General features: G+C 47.9%; 1 protein-coding gene across 17 annotated transcripts in view; it reads right to left on the reverse strand.

Moving 5' to 3' along the window:
* HSPG2 (heparan sulfate proteoglycan 2) overlaps positions 1–18,932 on the reverse strand; it is a 224,478-nt gene that overhangs the window by 63,474 nt on the left and 142,072 nt on the right. For 13 of the 17 annotated variants that reach the window (XM_081202846.1, XM_081202842.1, XM_081202856.1 and 10 more), the window contains 12 exons: positions 18,263–18,349; positions 16,601–16,659; positions 12,526–12,699; positions 10,731–10,841; positions 10,252–10,352; positions 8,385–8,565; positions 7,250–7,309; positions 6,757–6,879; positions 5,788–5,940; positions 4,364–4,506; positions 2,474–2,554; positions 246–381 (listed from right to left, as the gene is read on the reverse strand). In XM_081202846.1, coding sequence (XP_081058972.1) covers positions 246–381; positions 2,474–2,554; positions 4,364–4,506; positions 5,788–5,940; positions 6,757–6,879; positions 7,250–7,309; positions 8,385–8,565; positions 10,252–10,352; positions 10,731–10,841; positions 12,526–12,699; positions 16,601–16,659; positions 18,263–18,349 — 1,409 coding nt within the window. The remainder of the gene's footprint in view (positions 1–245; positions 382–2,473; positions 2,555–4,363; positions 4,507–5,787; positions 5,941–6,756; positions 6,880–7,249; positions 7,310–8,384; positions 8,566–10,251; positions 10,353–10,730; positions 10,842–12,525; positions 12,700–16,600; positions 16,660–18,262; positions 18,350–18,932) is intronic. The other 4 variants (XM_081202848.1, XM_081202847.1, XM_081202855.1 and 1 more) reach the window with 2 other exon arrangements.

Consider the following 18,932-nt stretch of genomic DNA (forward strand, 5'->3'; position numbering starts at 1 on the left):
CCTCTTCCCAGGGAACTCTGGGAACTGTAGCTCGGAGAGGGGTACCTTCTAAGACCTCGAAGCACCCTTACCAAACTACAGCTCCCATCATTATTTGGGGGAAGCCATGATGACTGTATAAAGTAGTGTCACAGTGCTTGGATGTACGGTGTGAATGTGTCCTTTCAAAAACCCCTGCCAGGACCCCGATGGTGGAGTCTCTGCACGGGGCTGATGGCCCAGTCTGAAGAAAGCCCTCTCCTTACCTCGGATGACCATCACCTCAATTCTTGCCCGACCGACTCCTGATGCGCTGCTCCCCACACAGTGGTACACCCCGCCGTCAGCCACTGTGATAGAGGGGATGACCAAGGTGGCAATGTCTGTCCTCTCTGCACGGGACTGTGGGCAAGGAGGAAGAGGAGAGTCACTGGAGTGTTTCTGGAGCTGCGGCTGAGCTCCAATGCCCCACAGGCCATGCTGGCTGCTAGGCAGGCCTCTGATGTGCAAAAAAGTGCCCCTGCCAGATTGCCTAAAATGAAGCCATGTAAACCACAGCAAGGGCGCGGGTGGCGCTGTGGGTTAAACCACAGAGCCTAGGACTTGCCAATCAGAAGGTCGGCTTTTCGAATCCCCGCCACGGGGTGAGCTCCCGTTGTTCGGTCCCTGCTCCTGCCAACCTAGCAGTTCGAAAGCACATCGAAGTGCAAGTAGATAAATAGGTACCACTCCGGTGGGAAGGTAAATGGCGTTTCCACGCGCTGCTCTGGTTCGACAGAAGCGACTTAGTCATGCTGGCCACATGACCCGGAAGCTGTACGCCGGCTCCCTCGGCAAATAAAGCGAGATGAGCGTGCAACCCCAGAGTTGGCCACGACTGGACCTATTGGTCAGGGGTCACTTTACCTTTAAACCACAGCAAGTATCTGATGGTGACTGAGCAAAGGGCCGTCTCCACAAATACATTTGAAGGATTCAGTTTGCTTTTCCGTGAAGTGACGCTATTGGCTGATTGTGGTGTTTGCTCAATCGGTCCCAGCATGCTGCCCTTCAGACACTTTACGTCTGCCCAATCCAGCTCAGCTGTATGGCACTGGGGCTGATGGGAGCATGGGGCTGAGTTGGAGTCCAAAGCTTAGCAAACAGCTGCTTCGGACAGCTCCGTTTTGGAGAGAGAAAGCAGGCTGATACAAACCTCTCTATCCAAATAAGCAAGCAAGCAAACAAATAGATTAATGTTAAGACGGGTCGGAGGAAGGGAAAATCCACCTTGGAGTCCTGATTGACTGTGATGAGGGCAGAGTTGGGGACAGAGGGTCTGTGGAGAAGACCAGGTTACCTACCCCCAGTCATGGGGGAGGGGGAGGGACATTGAGCCCCATTTCCCTCTTGAAGCTGCAACTGGTGGAGAACGCAGACATTCCACATAAGCCCTGTGGCTTGTGGTTTCTGAGGCATGTTCAGGAGGGGTAGATGAGGGAGGGAGGCCTGGGGCAGATGGCCTGATGAGAATGGACCTCTTTCCTCCCCACTGGAGAATAAATGTGGAGCAGAATTCAATCGCGTTCACATTTAAAAGGTGAAATTCTTAAACATAGGGTTGTACCCAGTGCTGGTGCCACTCTGAGCAGACCCAGTGAATGGATAGGACTAACTCAGCTTCGTCAATTTCAAAGGGTCTGCTCTGAGGAACTTAAGTTGGACGCAGCCCAGCATGCAAACACCCATCAAAGTACGCACGCCTTTGAATTTCGCAGTGCAGCTGCCCAGCTAAGCAGTAAGTATAAAAACACGCATGCTAGCCTAAATCGAGGCTACAACTGCATGTATGATTGAAAATAATGTACAAAAATGTACTGCATTAGGGAAATTATTGCTTTGCAAAAATGTGCAATTTAGACCAAACTGCTTTAAAAAAACAAAAAAAAGTGTGTACAGTCGTACCTTGGTTTTCGAACAGCTTAGTTCTCGAACGTTTTGGCTCCCGAATGTCCGATGGGGCTTCCACGGCTTCCATTTGGCTGAAGGAGCTTCCTGCAGCCAATCAGAAGCCGAGCTTTGGTTTTTGAACTTTTTGGAAGTCAAACGGACTTCCGGAACGGATACTGTTTGACTTCTAAGGTACGACTGCATTGGGAGAAATCTGCACTCAATACTGATGAATTTTAATGTGGACTTTAAAAAATAAATTACAAACTGGTGTAGAGAACTGAACTTAAAAACTGGAAAAATGACAAATTGAAACGGACAAATCTGCCCATCCTTGCCGGAGAACCAGAAGGACAGGAAGTTTAAATGGAGAGGCGGGGATTGTGTCCAGTGCTAGCCCTACTCAGAATAGACCCACTGAAGTTAAAGGACATAACCAACTTAGGTCTATTGGTTCCAATGGCTCTACTCTGAGTATGCTTAGTTGGAACAAAGAGACAGAAATCAGCTAGGAAATGGAGAGGGAAGCGAAAGAGGCCACAGAGAGGCTTGTGCAGAGGGCTACCTGTTGGAGCTCCTGGATCCGCCGCTGGAGAACCTCCAGGCTGTCACCTTGGAAGTGGAAGAAGCCAAAGACGGAGAGAGCCTATCCAGGGGAGGAGGAAGAAAGAAAGAGAGGAAGGGAGCAGGAAGGGGGAGCCCGGAGGAGACAGAAGGAAGAGGAAGAGAGTGAAGGGAGGGAGGAAGGAAGGATCTCGCAGCCCTGGCCTGGGTCCCTGCCTGGAACAAGCCCCCACAAATTCCAGGAGACAAAAGTCGAACAGTGACAAAGTCACTGCTGGGCAGGCTGTACAGCTCAAGTATTTGTGAACACAGTTATAAGAATTCTAAGGTCTCAAATATAAACTGATTGTTCATAAATGTACAAGGCAAACATCATCATCATCATCATAATAATAATAATAATAATAATAATAATAATTATTATTATTATTATTATTATTATTATTATTTATACCCCGCCCATCTGGCTGGGCTTCCCCAGCCACTCTGGGCGGCTTCCAACAAAATATTAAAATGCATTTAATATATAATATATAAACCATGTGTCTGAAATAGTACAGGAGAGCAATCCTGAAGCCATTTTGACTCTCCCAGTGACTTCAAATATTCCTCTGCAGTAAGGGAGGAAAATGGGGGAAGACTTCCCATTGTCTTTTGCTTACAAATCCTGTCTTAAGGGTGTATTTGTGTATTAATAGGGCAAGCCTCTAACTTGGACTGTGGAACTAAACTATTAACCATCACAAAAGAATGGCTAGGCTACCCAAGTAAAGCAATCAGTGACCACTGTCAGGTATCCTGGCAAACAGGATTTCTGCTGAAGATTGCCTCCTTCTATGATGTATGTATGATGTTTTAGGCCGTGGTCTTGAGCTACAAGGTGGGCAATTTCAAAACTCTTTATAGGGGCTTGCGCACCATTGTTCTGGGTTCCTCCTCCCTCCTGCGTGGGATGAGCAGGGGACCCTGTTGCAACAGTTGGATAAAGATCAGGCTTACTAGCTGCTTTGCTTCTCAATATTCTCTGGCTGGCCTGTTATTTTCTCCTGCGGATAGGGAACCCACTTAAGGGCTCTATCTGGGGTCTTGGATACCCCATAAGGGAAAAGGAGAAGTTTTTTCTATAACAGTGGTGCCTCGCAAGACGAAAAGAATCCGTTCTGTGATTCTCTTCGTCTAGCGGTTTTTTCGTCTTGCAAAGCAAGCCCATTGACGGATTAGCGGATTAGCGGCTTTTAGCGGCTTATCTGCTGATCGGATCAGCTGATAAGCGGATTAGCGGCTTAGAAAAAGGGGGGGGGGGAGGAAGAAAAACCAGCAGGAACTCGTAAGACATTGTCGTCTTGCGAAGCAAGCCCATAGGAAATTCGTTTTGCGAAGCACCTCCAAAACAGAAAACTCTTTCGTCTAGCGAGTTTTCCGTCTTGCAAGGCATTCGTCTTGCGGGGCACCACTGTAACGGGTACTCAGATGGTACACTGGTTCAATGTAACGTGCGAACACCCCTACTGTAACTTCTCAAAAGTATGCCCCCTCTGGGGTCCTGCGTACACGCTCACCGAAACATGCAACTAGGCGAGCACAATCACTTGCAAATGTGTAGAGCTGGCTTCTATGCGAAGGAGTAGCAAGGAACAAGAGTAGACTTAGGCACGTGCAGAGTGCCTCTGCTTTACGGCTGAGTAAGGGCAGACAACCCTAAGATGAAGCATCGTTAGGGATCTTTTTTTGGAGCAGTGGGGACGGCTTCCCGCTAACATCATCCGCAACTCCCATCCTGGGCCCCTTTTCCCTCTCCTCCTTGAATCCCCTTTGACACTGACATTTTCAGTGGTGGGGAGGCCTCTCTGAAGCAGAGAAGCCCATCGCCCCCTATTCTTCCGAGACTCACCTGTGGGGGCAAACGGCCTCCTTCTTTTTCCCAGGTGATGGTAGCAGCAGGGGAGCCTCCTGCTCGGCAGTAGAGCCTCACGGTGCTCCCTTCGTGGACCTCTGTCTGTTCTGGGCTCACCTGCACTTGCGGGATGCTGGCACCTGAGGAAGAGCAGAGCGGCAGGTGAGCCCACCTCTTTCCCTCCGATTGCCCCCCCCAGCCCCTCTTGACCTGGCCTAGGGAAGGGAGAGACCCCCCCCCAAGATACTTGACAGAGATGGCTGCCAGGGTGGATTTGATTTAAATCAAATCAATTTAAATCACAATTTAAATCACTAGTCAAAAAGACTTGATTTAAATCAGGCATAGGCAAACTCAGGCCCTCCAGATTTTTTGGGACTACAACTCCCATCATCCCTAGTTAACAGGGCCAGTGGTCAGGGATAATGGGAGTTGTAGTCCCAAAACATCTGAAGGGCCGAGTTTGCCTATGCCTGATTTAAATCTCTCCCCCCCCGAAAGACTCATTCTTGTTGGTCTCATCTTAATATTGAAAACCAAATGAAGGTTTCATTTTTGGAATAATAAATTATCAGAGTAGTTTTTACAGTTATATCAAAAATTACTGATTTGGTTATACTATTAGACAGTGCTTTTTTCTGGGGGTACGCAGGGGTACGCATACCCCCTAAACATTTTGTGAATCTTTGTCCATTTACTGTATTTATTTTTCCTGATTTGAACTATAAAATGGTGGTTTTCTTGAGTCAAAATGAGAGTACCCCCTAAACAGTTTTTAGGGGGGGAAAGCACTGCTATTAGAAATACATAGACCGATAATGATGAAATTATTGTGAGGTTTAATAAGTTAACCGTTTATATTCGGACAACTTTTCTGCTGTACTTTATCAGAAGGAGAAAAATAATCATTTCCTTAATAACAATTTAAACCATTTATTTAACTAAAATAATAATATTACAGCAGATGCATCCATGGTTGTTAACTGATGTGGTTAAACAATTTTTTAAAAAAACTTAGACTGAGTTTTAGCACACATGAAAAACTTTAAACAAATCCTTACTTCCTGATGAATAGCTTTTGGACTATAATGTAACTTAATTGGAAAACTATCTTTAGAAAGGTTTTTCCCCCAAAAGCATTTTATTTTAAAAATCCGATTTAATTTTTTTTAAAAAAAATACGATTTTTTTTTTAATCATTTATTTTTATCCACCCTGATCCACCCAGACTCCCCACCAACTTAAAAGAAGATTAGACACATGGAGGAAGATAATGTTATCAGCGGCTGAACCGGGTGGGCTCCCTTTGGCCTGACCCAGGAGCAGGCGGGCTCTGTCCTCCTGCAGGGCCACATTCGGCACCCCCCGAGACGGGTCAAATGGATGGCGCGCCACCCACTTCTCGCCAGGGCACAACGTACTGTGTACTTGTAAGAAGGCACGGGCCATATGCTGTCCAGCGCTATTCCGCACACGGCACAAATACTGGGCTTCATCGGAAGGCTCCGCTGCCGGGAAGCGCAGGATCCCACCCTGGATGACGGCTTTAGAGGAGATGACGCCCCCTTGTCCACCTGATAGAGAGAAGAAGAAGAAGAGGAGGAGGAGTTTGGACTTGATATCCCGCCTTTCACTCCTTTTAAGGCAGGCATGGCCAAACTCGGCCCTCCAGATGTTTTGGGACTACAACTCCCATCATCCCTAGCTAACAGGACCAGTTGATAGGGATGATGGGAACTGTAGTCCCAAAACATCTGGAGGGCTGAGTTTGGCCATGCCTACAAGCAGCTAAAAAGGGACACGGGTGGCACTGTGGGTTAAACCACCAAGCCTAGGACTTGCTGATCAGAAGGTCGGCGGTTCGAATCCCCGCCATGGGATGAGCTCCCGTTGTTCGGTCCCTGCTCCCACCAACCTAGCAGTACGAAAGCATGTCAAAGTGCAAGTAGATAAATAGATAGAGCGAGATGAGCGCGCAACCCCAGAGTTGGTCACGACTGGACCTAATGGTCAGGGGTCCCTTTACCTTTACAAGCAGCTAACAATCTCCTTTTCCCTTCCTCCCCCACAACAAACACTCTGCGAGATGAGTGGGGCTGAGAGACTTCAGAGAAGTGTGACAAGCCCAAGGTCACCCAGCAGCTGCATGTGGAGGAGCAGGGAATCAAACCCGGTTCACCAGATTACAAGTCCATCGCTCTTAACCACTACACCACACTGGCTCTCAGAGGAGAGGAGTTATTATTTTTTCCTCAATTTGTTATGGATCACTTCCCAATAGTCTTTTAACTATTTACAAGTCCAAGTCCCCTGGAAAATTCCTGGGGATGCCTGACGGAAGGTGACTTTTCGGAGACAGGGGCCATGGCGTCACCTAGCAGGAAGCTTACCAATCCACTCCATCGTGGGCTCTGGGCTCCCGGTAGCGATGCAGCGGAACTCGGCCGCTTGTCCTGGCTGGACGCTCAGCTGCGAGGGCTCAATGGTGGCCATGGGGTGCACCGCGGGTCCAGCTAAATTGGGGAGAGGAAAGTTCAAGGCGGCTCTGGGAAGCCGGGGTGGGGAGTCCATGCCAGTGGCAATTTCAGAACAGGGATGGAGAAAGGCTCCTGTGCTGTGCCCTCAAGACCCCGCAGAATCAGGAAAGGAACCGAGCCATGCAAATGGATGTCACCCTAGACATGAAGTATGTGTGATGCTGATGACTGTAGCGCAGGGTGGTGGGTGGGTGTAGAAAACAGGAGTGTCAACAACACATGCCATCAAAACCCATGCAGAAGAGGAGGAGAAAGAGGTGGATAGGACTCCAGCACGGGGGAATGAAACCAAAACCTTGCAGCGATGGACAATGGGGCATGCAAGTGGGGGCCAAAACCGACTTACAGGGCCTGTGGCCTTCCACCACTTCTACAGGTCCGTAGAACATCTGGGTCTTAGACGGAGCTGCGGGCGAGGGAGAGGGACGTGAAAACCAGGTCCAGGGAGGAGGAGGGCCTGGCCAATGGCAAGGACCCCCGGGCACCCAAGGGACTGTTTTCCAGAGCTGGAGATCCTTGCCCAGTGGATCAGAAATGGATTGTCCCTGGAGATGTACCATATTGTCCTGAATATAAGCCACACCTTTCCCCCCAAATTCCGACCGTGAAAAGTTAAAGTGCGGCTCAAATTCATGACCTTACAGAAACTGGCTTTTATGGTCACGCTGTAGGATTTCCTTCTACATTTGCCATTTACTGGTGTGAATGCCTGCGGAATTTTAAGGGAGATGCTTATATTTGGGTATTGTCTTTTTCTCTCCTCCCCCCCCTTGAATTTTAAAGGTGTGGCTTATTTGCAGGTGTGGCTTATATTCGGGCCAATACGGTATGTTGGGGGCTGAACAAGGGACCCTCTGAATGCAAACTGCAGCTCTGCCACAGAGCTACTGCCTCACACTAAAAATAAAGAGAGCCTCTGGTCCTCGTGGTACTGAGAAAGTCAGAAACAGGATCTAAGTTAACGTCCATCTAGCTCAGTATTGCCTACACTGGTTGGCAGCAGCTCTCCAAGTTTTCAGATGAGGATCCTTACCCCCCGTCCTACCTGGAGACGTAGCCCAGGATGGAACGTGGGACCTTCTACATGCCAAGCAACTGCTCTAGAACTGAGCTGTAAACCCTTCCCTTCAGAGCCGGGACCGCAGGGAGCGGTTTTCTACGGAGCCCCTCCAGCTCAGTATCGTCTGCACTGACTGGCAGAGGCTCGCCTGGCTTCCGAGCAGGAGAAAGGGGGTGAATGGACCTCTCTGATCCCGGCGCCTGAAACCCCAACTCCCATTACCCCCAAGAAGCAACAGGTGGGAGCCATCTTTCGTGACGTTCTGGCAGAGACGAGCGTGCTCAGATGCCGTGTGCCCAGGGCTACGAGAGCAGCCTGTGGCCAGGTGGGTGAGCGTTGGGTGTCGGTGTTAAGCCACGATCCGGCTGTGCCTGCAGCCTTGGCACACCTTGAGCATGCAGCCCCCTTTCTCCGTCCCTACCTTGCACGTAGAGGGTGGCGACTCCTTCGTCCATGTCGAACATGTTGGATCCTGTGCAGACGTAGATCCCGGCATCCTCTGGTTGGACGTTGCGTATGGTGAGGATCCCATTGAAGTCCATGGCCCGGCTGGGCAGCTTCCCATTGTTCTGGCGTGTCCATACCAGGGTGTAGGCAGGAGACTGGGGGTGGGCAGCCAGGGGAGGAGAGAGTTGGGACTCCAAAGACAGGCAGCTTTTCAACAGGTAGTGTTACCTTTCTACCAGCCTCCTCCCCCCCGCTTTTGACACCAGAGATGTGAATAATAAATTAAACGATGATAATGAGAATAGTAGTAATGATGATAAAAATAACAATACACATTTGTTTTTAATGTGCACTTTCATACTAGAATTTGTTTTTCAACATGCAACATGTATACAGACATTTCTTTCAATGCGTTGGGTTTTTTTTTTAACTGAATGAAATTTGTATGTAGCTTGATTATAAGAAAACCTCTACAAGTGGTTTAAGAAAAATATGGAAGAAAATATTAGAACTCTCCACTGGAAACATAAACAGGTATTTAAGAATATTCAAGGTATTTTTTAAAAAAGGTAAAGGACCCCTGGACAATTAAGCCCAGTCAAAGGGGATTATGGGGTTGCGGAGCTCATCTCACTTTCAGGCTGAGGGAGCCGGCGATTGTCCACAGACAGCTTTCTGGGTCATGTGGCCAGCAGGACTAAGCCGCTTCTGGCGCAACGGGACACCGTGACGGAAACCAGAGCGCATGAAAACATCCTTTACCTTCCCGCTGCAGAGCTACATATTTATCTACTTGTACTGGCGTGCTTTTGAACTGCTAGGCTGGCAGGAGCTGGGGCAGAGCAATGGGAGCTCACCCTGTTGTGGGGATTCGAACTGCCAACCTTCCGATCGGCAAGCCCAAGAGGCTCGGTGGTTTAGACCACAGTGCCAAATCAATGGTAGCTAATAAGAACACACATAAAGTTTGACATGTCTGGAGAGGTTTGCCTGAACAAAAATGCTTTTAGCAGGTGCCAAAAAGGGCACAACAAAGGCATCTGCCTGGTGTCAATAGGCAAAGTGCTGTCACATTAAAAAGCCGATTTCTTGTTAGAATTCCTGCTCTATGATTGCAGTCATCGGATTTTTGTCTATCACATGACGGTATATGTTTTGACTCCACAGAGTGGGAAATGACGGAGACAGGGTGTTTGTGTTACTGTGTTCCGTGAAGTGGGACTATTGTCCTTTGTCCTTTTTCTCTTTGCTGTCTGATGCTAGAGAGAGAGGGAACCATGTTGCAGTGCTCCATGTGTGTTTATATGTAAATAAAGTAGATTAGCCAAAATGCTGAGTTGCTGAAGTCTGTTACGGAAGTTGCGAAGACTCCGCAGATCCCTAAGTGTGCCGATGTCTGCTGGCATCGGTCGCTGTGATGTTCGGGCAGAAGAAAATTTTTAAGCTCCCGAACAAACGACCAGGAGGGAGAGAACATGCCAGTCGGGCATGTGTCTCTACCAGGGTCCTATTCGAGTGTAGGACTAGCTCCTGACAATTCTTACAAGTGCGGAATGAGGATTGTGTGGTTGAATGCAACCTTTAACTTTTACACAGGGGGTTGGGGGCTTTAACATCCACCCCGCTCCCCTGAACTAGGCCCTTGAGTTCAAATCCTCCCATTTGGCCTCAAAGTTCACTAGGGGCCTGTCGCTGCCTCCCAGGTGAACCTACATTTCAGGGTTGTTGTGGGGATTCAATGAGGAAGGGTGAGAACCGTGTATGCCACCTGGAGCTCTTTGAAGCAAAAGGTACAGGTACGCAAGCAAGCAAATGAGCACACAAAGGCCAAAGGGGCTCACCTTGCTCTTGGCTGTGCAGACAAAGGTGACGTCTCCCCCTGGCTTCACGCTTTGCACCTTCTGCTCCTCCACGGTCACTGTGATGGGCTTGCTGGGGCCTTCTGCGGAAGCAGAGAGAGATGTGTGAAAGACTCCCTCGTGGCCTTCTCCTTGCCAAGATCCGTGCCCTTCCTTGGATGCGGTCTCGCTTCCTCTCCCCAGCCCTGTTTCCGGAATCCTCTCCCCAAGGAAATGCGTCAGGTGCCATTGCTGGCAACTTGCCTATTTCCCCCAGCCTTTGGCAGCAAAGGGAGCCTCAGACGTGGTCCGTTTAGTGGGGTGGGAGGGGAGGAGTTATGCTAAATAGCAGAGAGCCCTCTCGACTCCTGGGGCTCCCATCAATCGGCACCCACCCCTTCCTGCCCCAATCTCGAGCTCTGCACCTTTACAAGCTCTTCCCAGTGAAGGAAGTTCACTCCTAGCAAGAAGGTGCGTCTCACCTGTGACGACCACCTCGGCACGGCTGGCATTGCTGAACTGCGGGTTCCGGCATGTGCAGATGTAGACGCCGGCTTCGGAGGGCTGGATGTTGGGGAAGTGGAGCTCCAGTCCTGGGGAGGAAATCAAGGGAGATGGAGACGAGCTGGAAGGTTTCCCAGGGGTCATCTAGTCCAACCCCCCCGCAGGCCCTTCTTTTTTCCTATTATTATTATTATTATTATTATTCAAAGTAATAATCATACAGTGGTGCCTCGCAAGACGAAATTAATCCGTTCCGCGAGTCTCTTCGTCTTGCGGTTTTTTCGTCTTGCGAAGCACGGCTATTAGTGGCTTAGCAGCTATTAGCGGCTTAGCGGCTATTAACGGCTTAGCGGCTTTAAGAAAAAGGAAACAAACTCGCAAGAACTCGCAAGATGTTTCGTCTTGCGAAGCAAGCCCATAGGGAAATTCGTCTTGCGGAACGACTCAAAAAACGGAAAACTCTTTCGTCTTGCGTGTTTTTCGTCTTGCGAGGCATTTGTCTTGCAAGGTACCACTGTATCTGAAGGCTATTAAAGTTTTTAATGTTTGATAACTTATCATGTTTTTAATATTCTGTTGTGAGCTGCTCAGAGTGGCTAGGAAAACCCAACCAGATGGGCAGGGTATAAACAAATTATTATTATTATACATAAATAAGAATAAAAATGTGCACCCCAGCACAGAGACCGTTCCACTGCAACTATCCAACCTCCCAAAATTCCAGCACCTGTTTTAACAATACAAATTCTACAAATATATCTTCCATATCTCATCGAAATCATTTCTCCTGCGTATTCCCCGTCTTACCTTAATGGCACATGTCAATTTATCATCAATAGCTACATCCCACGCACCTCTTTATACCATCCTTCCATTTTATATTCTGCTTGCCCCTTTAATCATAATGCGTGCAGCTGTCATCAAATGAATTTGTGAGTAAGTCCTTCCTAGCCTGCAAACCTTCCACCCCATTGTAAATGGATAAAAATGCTACCTCTGGACTTTCAGTCAGCTTTAACCCAGTGATTTCTGTTATCTCCTTAAACACCCTTTCCCAGAAAAATTGTACATAATTTACAGAAGGCTGTCTTTGGGAGGGAGTCTGTGCGTAAATGTTACAGTGGGTAAGGAGGGGAGACACATACAATTCTCCACTGAGGCAGCATATGAATGAAGGTAGCCATCTTCCTTTTAAGCAAGACTGAGTGGCTCAGAATTTATTCATTTACCAAGCCAGCTTCCACCCTCCCTCTGAAACCCTGATGGTAACTGTCAGGCTGCTGCCAGCGACTCCCGGCTGGTTGCCTAGGAATGTACAAAGACGAGGGAATGTTTCTTGCCGTCCACTTTTTATTCCGTATCTACAGAGAGAGGCTATAGAACCCAGCCTCTTGGATAATGGCGTTGTCCTGAGTGAATCTCCACCCCCCATCTCTCCCACTTCCTCATTCGTCACTTCTATGGGTGCTGCCCTCTGCCTTTGAGCTCTTTGATCCCCTATTTTCAAGGCTCGCCAGGTTCTGGGAGGGGAGGTCTGGAATGCTTTTTAAAGACACCGTGTCCATCAGCTGTCGCCCCCCTGGCGCTTCCTCTTCCACCTCCTCCTCTCACATTATTTCCCAGCTTCTCGCCTCGTCTGCCTCTGAGCGGCAACCTCCCTCAAACTCCTGTTGTGAATCTAAAATGTCGTCCTCTTCCTCCTCTCTGGAAGAGTCAAACTGGGGGTACTGTCTCGACCATTCCTCCTCTGCCCAGTCCCTGACAGTAACCCACCTTGCTGCCTGCGTTGGGTGGTGCTGGGCACGGGGCGCCCGTCTTCACGGGACCAGTAGAAATAGTGCGGTGGAGCCCCGCTGACGTGGCAACGCAGGGTCACCTCGCTGCCTTGCGAGACGGCGGTCCGCGGAGGATGGACTTGCACGACGAGGCCTGGCTGGTCTGGAGTACCTGCGGAGTTGAGAAAGGCTCAGATTAGGGCAGCCAAAATGATGGAAGGGATGGGGCTGTCAGAATTCCTGCTCCATGATTGCAGTCATGGGATTGTTGTCTTTCACATGACGGTATATGTTTTGACTCCACAAAGCGGGAAGCGACGGAGACAGGATGTTTGTGTTACTGTGTTCCGTGAAGTGGGACTATTGTCCTTTGTTCTTTTTCTCTTTGCTGTCTGATGCTAGATAGAGAGGGAGCCATGTTGCAGTGCTCCATGTGTGTTTATATGTAAATAAAGTAGATTAGCCAAAATGCTGAGTTGCTGAAGTCTGTTACGGAAGTTGCGAAGACTCTGCAGATCCCTAAGTGTGCCGATGTCTGTTGGCATTGGTCGCTGTGATGTTCGGGCAGAAGAAAGCTTTTGAAGCTCCCGAACGAATGACCAGGAGGGAGGGAACATGCCAGTCGGGCATGTGTCTCTGCCAGGGTCCTACTCAAGTGTACGCTGAACTCCTGACAAGGGCGACTGCTCTAGGAAGAAAGGTTTAGGGATAGAAAGGTATGCAAAGATGCATGCCCAGGAGGAAGTGGAGAAAGAAAAGATTTTCCCCAAAAGAATTAGAATTACAGTTTTTCTTTTGGGAATTATAGGGACAGAAACGTAAAGAGAAAGAAGGTTCTTTTGATCATATGTGGTGGTCTTGTATTAAGGTTAAAGCTTACTGGGAAATGATATATAATGAAATGAAAAGGATGTTTAAAATAACCTTTGTTTAAAAACCCCAGAAGCTTTTCTTTTGGGAATTATAGGGAGAGAACTACCTACCGTATTTTTCGCTCCATAGGACGCACTTTTTCCCTCCTAAAAAGTAAGGGGAAAAGTCTGTGCGTCTTATGGAGCGAATGTGTGTTCCCTGGAGCCAAATCGCTGTTGTCCTGTGCTCCTGGGCTGCTCTTTGGGGGTGGGGGGAGGAGCCACGGTGCTCTGCCGGCAGCCTCTGCTTTCCCCTGAAGTCCCGACAAGGTTTGCAAGGTTTGCAAGCAGCGGGAAGGCTGTGCGCTCCCGGGCTGCTCTTTGGGGGTGGGGGGAGGAGCCACGCGGCTCTGCCTATAGCCTTTGCTTTCCCCCTGAAGTCCCGACAAGGTTTGCAAGGTTTGCAAGCAGAGGGAAGGCTGTGCGCTCCCGGGCTGCTCTTTGGGGGTGGGGGGAGGAGCCACACTGCTCTGCCTACAGCCTTTGCTTTCCCCTGAAGTCCCGACAAGGTTTGCAAGGTTTGCAAGCAGAGGGAAGATTGTGTGCTGCTGGGGTGCTTTTTGGGGGTGAGGGGTGGGGAGCTACACTGCTCTGCCTACAGACTTTGCTTTCCCCTGAAGTCCGGACAAGGTTTGCAAGGTTTGCAAGCAGAGGGAAGATTGTGTGCTGCTGGGGTGGAGGGTGGGGGTGGGGAGCAGCAAATTGCTGTCTCTCAGTGCCTCCTAATTCAACTGCAAAGGATTGCCTAACTGGATTCTGAGCTCCATTTGAAGTTTAAAAATAGTAGGTTTGGGGATTTCTTCAAGTAGCAGTTTTGGGGAAATGGTCATAAATACATGCAAAGCATCTCCACAAACCAGTAATAGTAATTTCAGCTAAAACTGAGCAGGTATCTGGCTCAGGAACAGTTTAAACTACACAGCTATAACCAGACATCCTGTGTGTGTGTGGACCATGTTCCTAGTAGCTAATCTTTACTGCTGAAAAGAGGCTCTGATATTCCACTCCAACTCTATAATTCATTATACAAATTCTTACAAGTACAGTCCACCTATACTAAGCCAAAAACATTGTGTTCTCTTGGTATTGAATGGAAGCTATTTATCTGCCCTCTATTCCTCCTCTGTTCTTTGCTCAGTCACTCCATTTTGAATCTTCCTTTCAAAACAACCATGCCTGTTTTGAGAAAACTTCAGAGATTTAGGAACTGGAGCACAATCATTTGATCTTTAGCTTCACAGTATTTTAATATTCTTTTGGAAGCCGCCCAGAGTGGCTGGGGAGGCCCAGCCAGATGGGCGGGGTAGAAATAAATTATTATTATTATTATTATTATTATTATTATTATTATTATTATTATTATTATTATTATTATTATTATCTTTTTGCTGTTCCTCCATACTCCAAGCACTTCTCATTTGCACAGCCCTGGTTTCTCTCCCTGACTATTAATATTCTTGATTAATAACAGTAAAATGCTCAAATTTTAGTTTTTGTGACTGCTGCCAATACTGACTTCCCAGTGATAATGAAAACAGCTACATTATAATGGAATGTGTCCTTTTTCCATTCTCATCATTATATACCATGGCTCGCTTTAAAGCAGCAAAGTGGACAGGAGCCACACACTTTGCTGTTTTAAATAGTTTAGTACAAAATTTGAGTCAGATTTTTTTTCTTGTTTTCCTGCTCTAAAAACTTGGTGCGTCTTTTGGTCAGGAGCGTCCTATGGAGCGAAAAATACGGTAAACTTTATAGAAACTTATTCATGTATGCTACTACTGTACAGCGGCAAGAATGTTACTCGCCCAAAAATGGAAAGAAGTCCCAGCAAAGGAAGAATGGATACAAAAACTTATGGCATATGCAGAAATGGCAAAACTTACTGGAAAAATAAGAAATCAAGATAACAAACTTTTTATAAAATAATGGAAATGGTTTATGGAATATTTACAGATAAACTGCAAACAGATAAGAACATTGGCAGGATTATTGTAATAACCTGCATTTTCGTAAGAGTATATATTTAAAGTAGATGAATAAATGAGCAAATTGAGTTAATTTGGATATGCAGAAGGTATTAAAAATAAATTTAAGGAACCGCAGAAAGAGGGAGAAGGAAGTCAAGTTTTGAAATGCTGAAATGATTGTAAAATTAGTGAAATGTATAAACCTGATAAGCATAAATATATATATTTTTTAAAGAGAAAGAAAAGGTTCCTCACCCCACCCCCCTCTCTCAGAATACAAGAACTTGAGTTGAGCCAAAAAGGTTAAATAAGAAGATATGACGCTACGTAATGTGATTACAGTGGACGCTCCGGTTGCGAACGTGATCCGTGCGGGATGCATGTACGCAACCCACAGCATTCGCAACCTGCATCTGCGCGGGTTGCAATTCGGTGCTTCTGCGCATGCGCAAAGTGTGATTTAGCGCTTCTGCGCATGAGCGACAGCCAAAACCAGGAAGTAACCAGTTCCGGTACTTCCAGGTTTCGGCGGGTCCGTAACCTGAAAAAAGGCAACCTGAAGCGTCTGTAACCCGAGGTATGACTGTATATGTAAATCTAATAAAAATTATTATACAAAACAAACAAACAGAACACAAGAACTTGCAGACATCTGATGAAGCTGAGTTTTGGAAGGTTCGAGGAGGATAAAGGGAAGTCCATCCTCCTGCAGTGCAGAGTTAAACTACGGAACTTGCCTACACAGGAAGCAGGGAGGACCACCAGCTTACATGACTCTAAAAGAGCATGGGGCAAATTCATGGAGAAAAGGGTTACCAATGGCTATGAACTATGATGGCTATCCACGGTTGGAGGAAGCAGTGCTTCCGACTCTTGGCTGCTCGAAACTGCAGTGCAGAATCAAAGGATAATGGAATTGGAGCGCTGGAAGGGCTCCTGAGGGTCATCTATTCCAACCCGCTGCAATCAGGAATCTCAGCTAAAGCATCCCTGCTTGTGGGTTTCTCACAGGCTTCTGGTTGGCCATTATGAGAACAGGAAGCTGGGCCAGATATGCTACCGGCCTGACCTGGCGGGCTCCTCTATCTATACACAGCAACCCTTCGCTGCTGGCAGTGTGGCGTGTGCAGTGTGTGTGTGTGTCTGTGTCTGTGTATTAAGGCAGAGGCCAGCTGGCGGACTTCGTACTCACCCAGCGACACACACTTCTGCCCACGGATATTGGGGTTTCCAGTGTAACCTGGAGCACACCTGAGAAGGAAGCAAGAGAGAGAGAGAGAGAGAGAGAGAGACAGGTGAGAGTCACACCTCTGGGAAAGAGACCAGTCAGTGGCCCTAACAGCCCTAACAGCGGTGACAGAAGAGTTATTGAGAGTTAGGTGTTGGAAAAACGCCCTGGGAAGGCTGCAAAGTCTCCGGAGCGTTCCCCGGTGGCCCTCTCTGGCTGTAAATCTTCTTCAGTCCAGAGCAGCCAGTAATAAGCAACCCTTCTCGCCTGAAAAGAGCACGCCAGCCTTCTGGTATATCATAGCAGAAGAAAGACTCAATCGTAGTTCTAAAACTGTGGGATATGAAACACAAGAGCAGTCAAGTACAACTTTCCTAGAGTGAACTTGTTTACACATGGGGAGGAATGTTTGTCCAGCCAGCAGGTAAACTTCCTGTTTCCTTCTGGGCTGGGACAGGCTTCCTCTGCATGTGACCAGGGGTGGGTGTGGCCTCACCTGTGCAGGTAATGACAAAAGCACAGGGCAGGGCAGCCATCTCTCTCTTTTTGACTACAGGCATCGAAAAAAGCAACATCTGCTTAGCCAAAGATGCCCTCTTGGCTTCCAGCCAAGAGAGGACAAAGGTACTGTCTTCTTATGAGATAGTTTCCAGGTAAATGTTACTTTTCTAAGCTAAGTCTGCCTTCTGGGATCCTATTGTGAACAGAATGATATGTGAGTAAACTCTTTTTATACTTTTGTAGAAGACTGCGTTGTGTCTTATCTTTTATGAGGGAATAAGGGGAAAATACCAGAACAGTTATTATAGAGGCTTTAGCGAGCATGAGCAAACGCATCCGCTGCAAGTTTAAAAAGGGGAATGTTACTCTGCTAAATTGTGAACTTGTTAACACAAGTTGGAAAGGCTATTATCAGACAATATATCCTCTCCTGCATCCCTGAACATTCCCACAAAAACTACTTTATTTACAGTCTTATATACAGAGACTCGGGGACTCGGGTGGCGCTGTGGGTTAAACCACAGAGCCTAGGACTTGCCGATCAGAAGGTCGGCGGTTCAAATCCCCATGACGGAGTGAGCTCCCGTTGCTCGGTCCCAGCTCCTGCCAACCTAGCAGTTCGAAAGCACGTCAAAGTGCAAGTAGATAAATAGGTACCGCTCTGGCGGGAAAGTAAACGGCATTTCTGTGTGCTGCTCTGGTTCGCCAGAGGCGGCTTAGTCATGCTGGCCACATGATCCGGAAGCTGTACGCCGGCTCCCTTGGCCAATAAAGCGAGATGAGTGCCACAACCCCAGAGTCTGTCACGACTGGACCTAATGGTCAGGGGTCCCTTTACCTTTACCTATACAGAGACTCCATCAGTACGTCTGTGCTCTCTGAACACCAGTACAGAACCTCGACACACATAGAAGCGAAATCAACTTCCAATAGTACTCAGTAGGAAGAGATAATACAGCCTTTCTTTCTCACGCTCTCTCAGACACTCACATGATGTATACAAATCATAGTACCACTCGCTGTAGCAGCTCGGATAGATAAAAATCCTAACATTAGGGCAGATCCACAACCAAAAGAGCTACTGAGCTACATCCCTGCTTGTCCGCCGGCCAGTTGGATACTCACTGCTCGCAATACTGGCCGGTGTAGCCCGGCTCACAGGCTGTGCAGCGGTAGCCTCCGCCCCCCAGGCTCTCACACGTCCTTGAGAACCTGAAAAAAATAAATAAAGTAAGGAAGAAGAGTCAGGAGGCTTAAAGGATATCAGAAGAGTCCATCTAAGCAGGCCAACCAGATGCCCCTCAGCAGGGAAGCCCCGTTATAAGAATTTGAAGGTCCCAAATATAGAATATTCATAAATGCACACATATCTAAATATATGAACCATGTGCCTCAAATAGTACGAGAGGGCAATCCTGAAGCCATTTTGACTCTCCCAATGACCTCAAATAGTCATTGCAGTAAGAGAGGCAAATGGGGAAAGGCTTCTGCCCAGATAAAGCAATCAGTGACCACTGTCAGGTATCCTGGCAAACAGGATTTCTGCTGAAGACTGCCTCCTTCTGTGATGTATGTATGTTTTTTGGGGGGTGGTCTCTGGCTACAGGGTGGGCAATTTCAAAAGTCTATATAAGCCCCAATGTTCTGGGTCCCTCCTCCCTCCTGCGTGTGGTGAGTGAGGACCCTGTTGCAACAGCTGAATAAAGATCAGGCTTGCTAGCCACTTTGCTTCTCAACATTCTCTCGTTGGCCTCTGTTATTTTCTCCTACTGATAGGGAACCCACTTAAGGGCTC

This window comes from Podarcis bocagei, assembly GCF_964188305.1.
Source record: "Podarcis bocagei genome assembly, chromosome: 7".
Classification (NCBI taxonomy): Eukaryota; Metazoa; Chordata; class Lepidosauria; order Squamata; family Lacertidae; genus Podarcis; species Podarcis bocagei.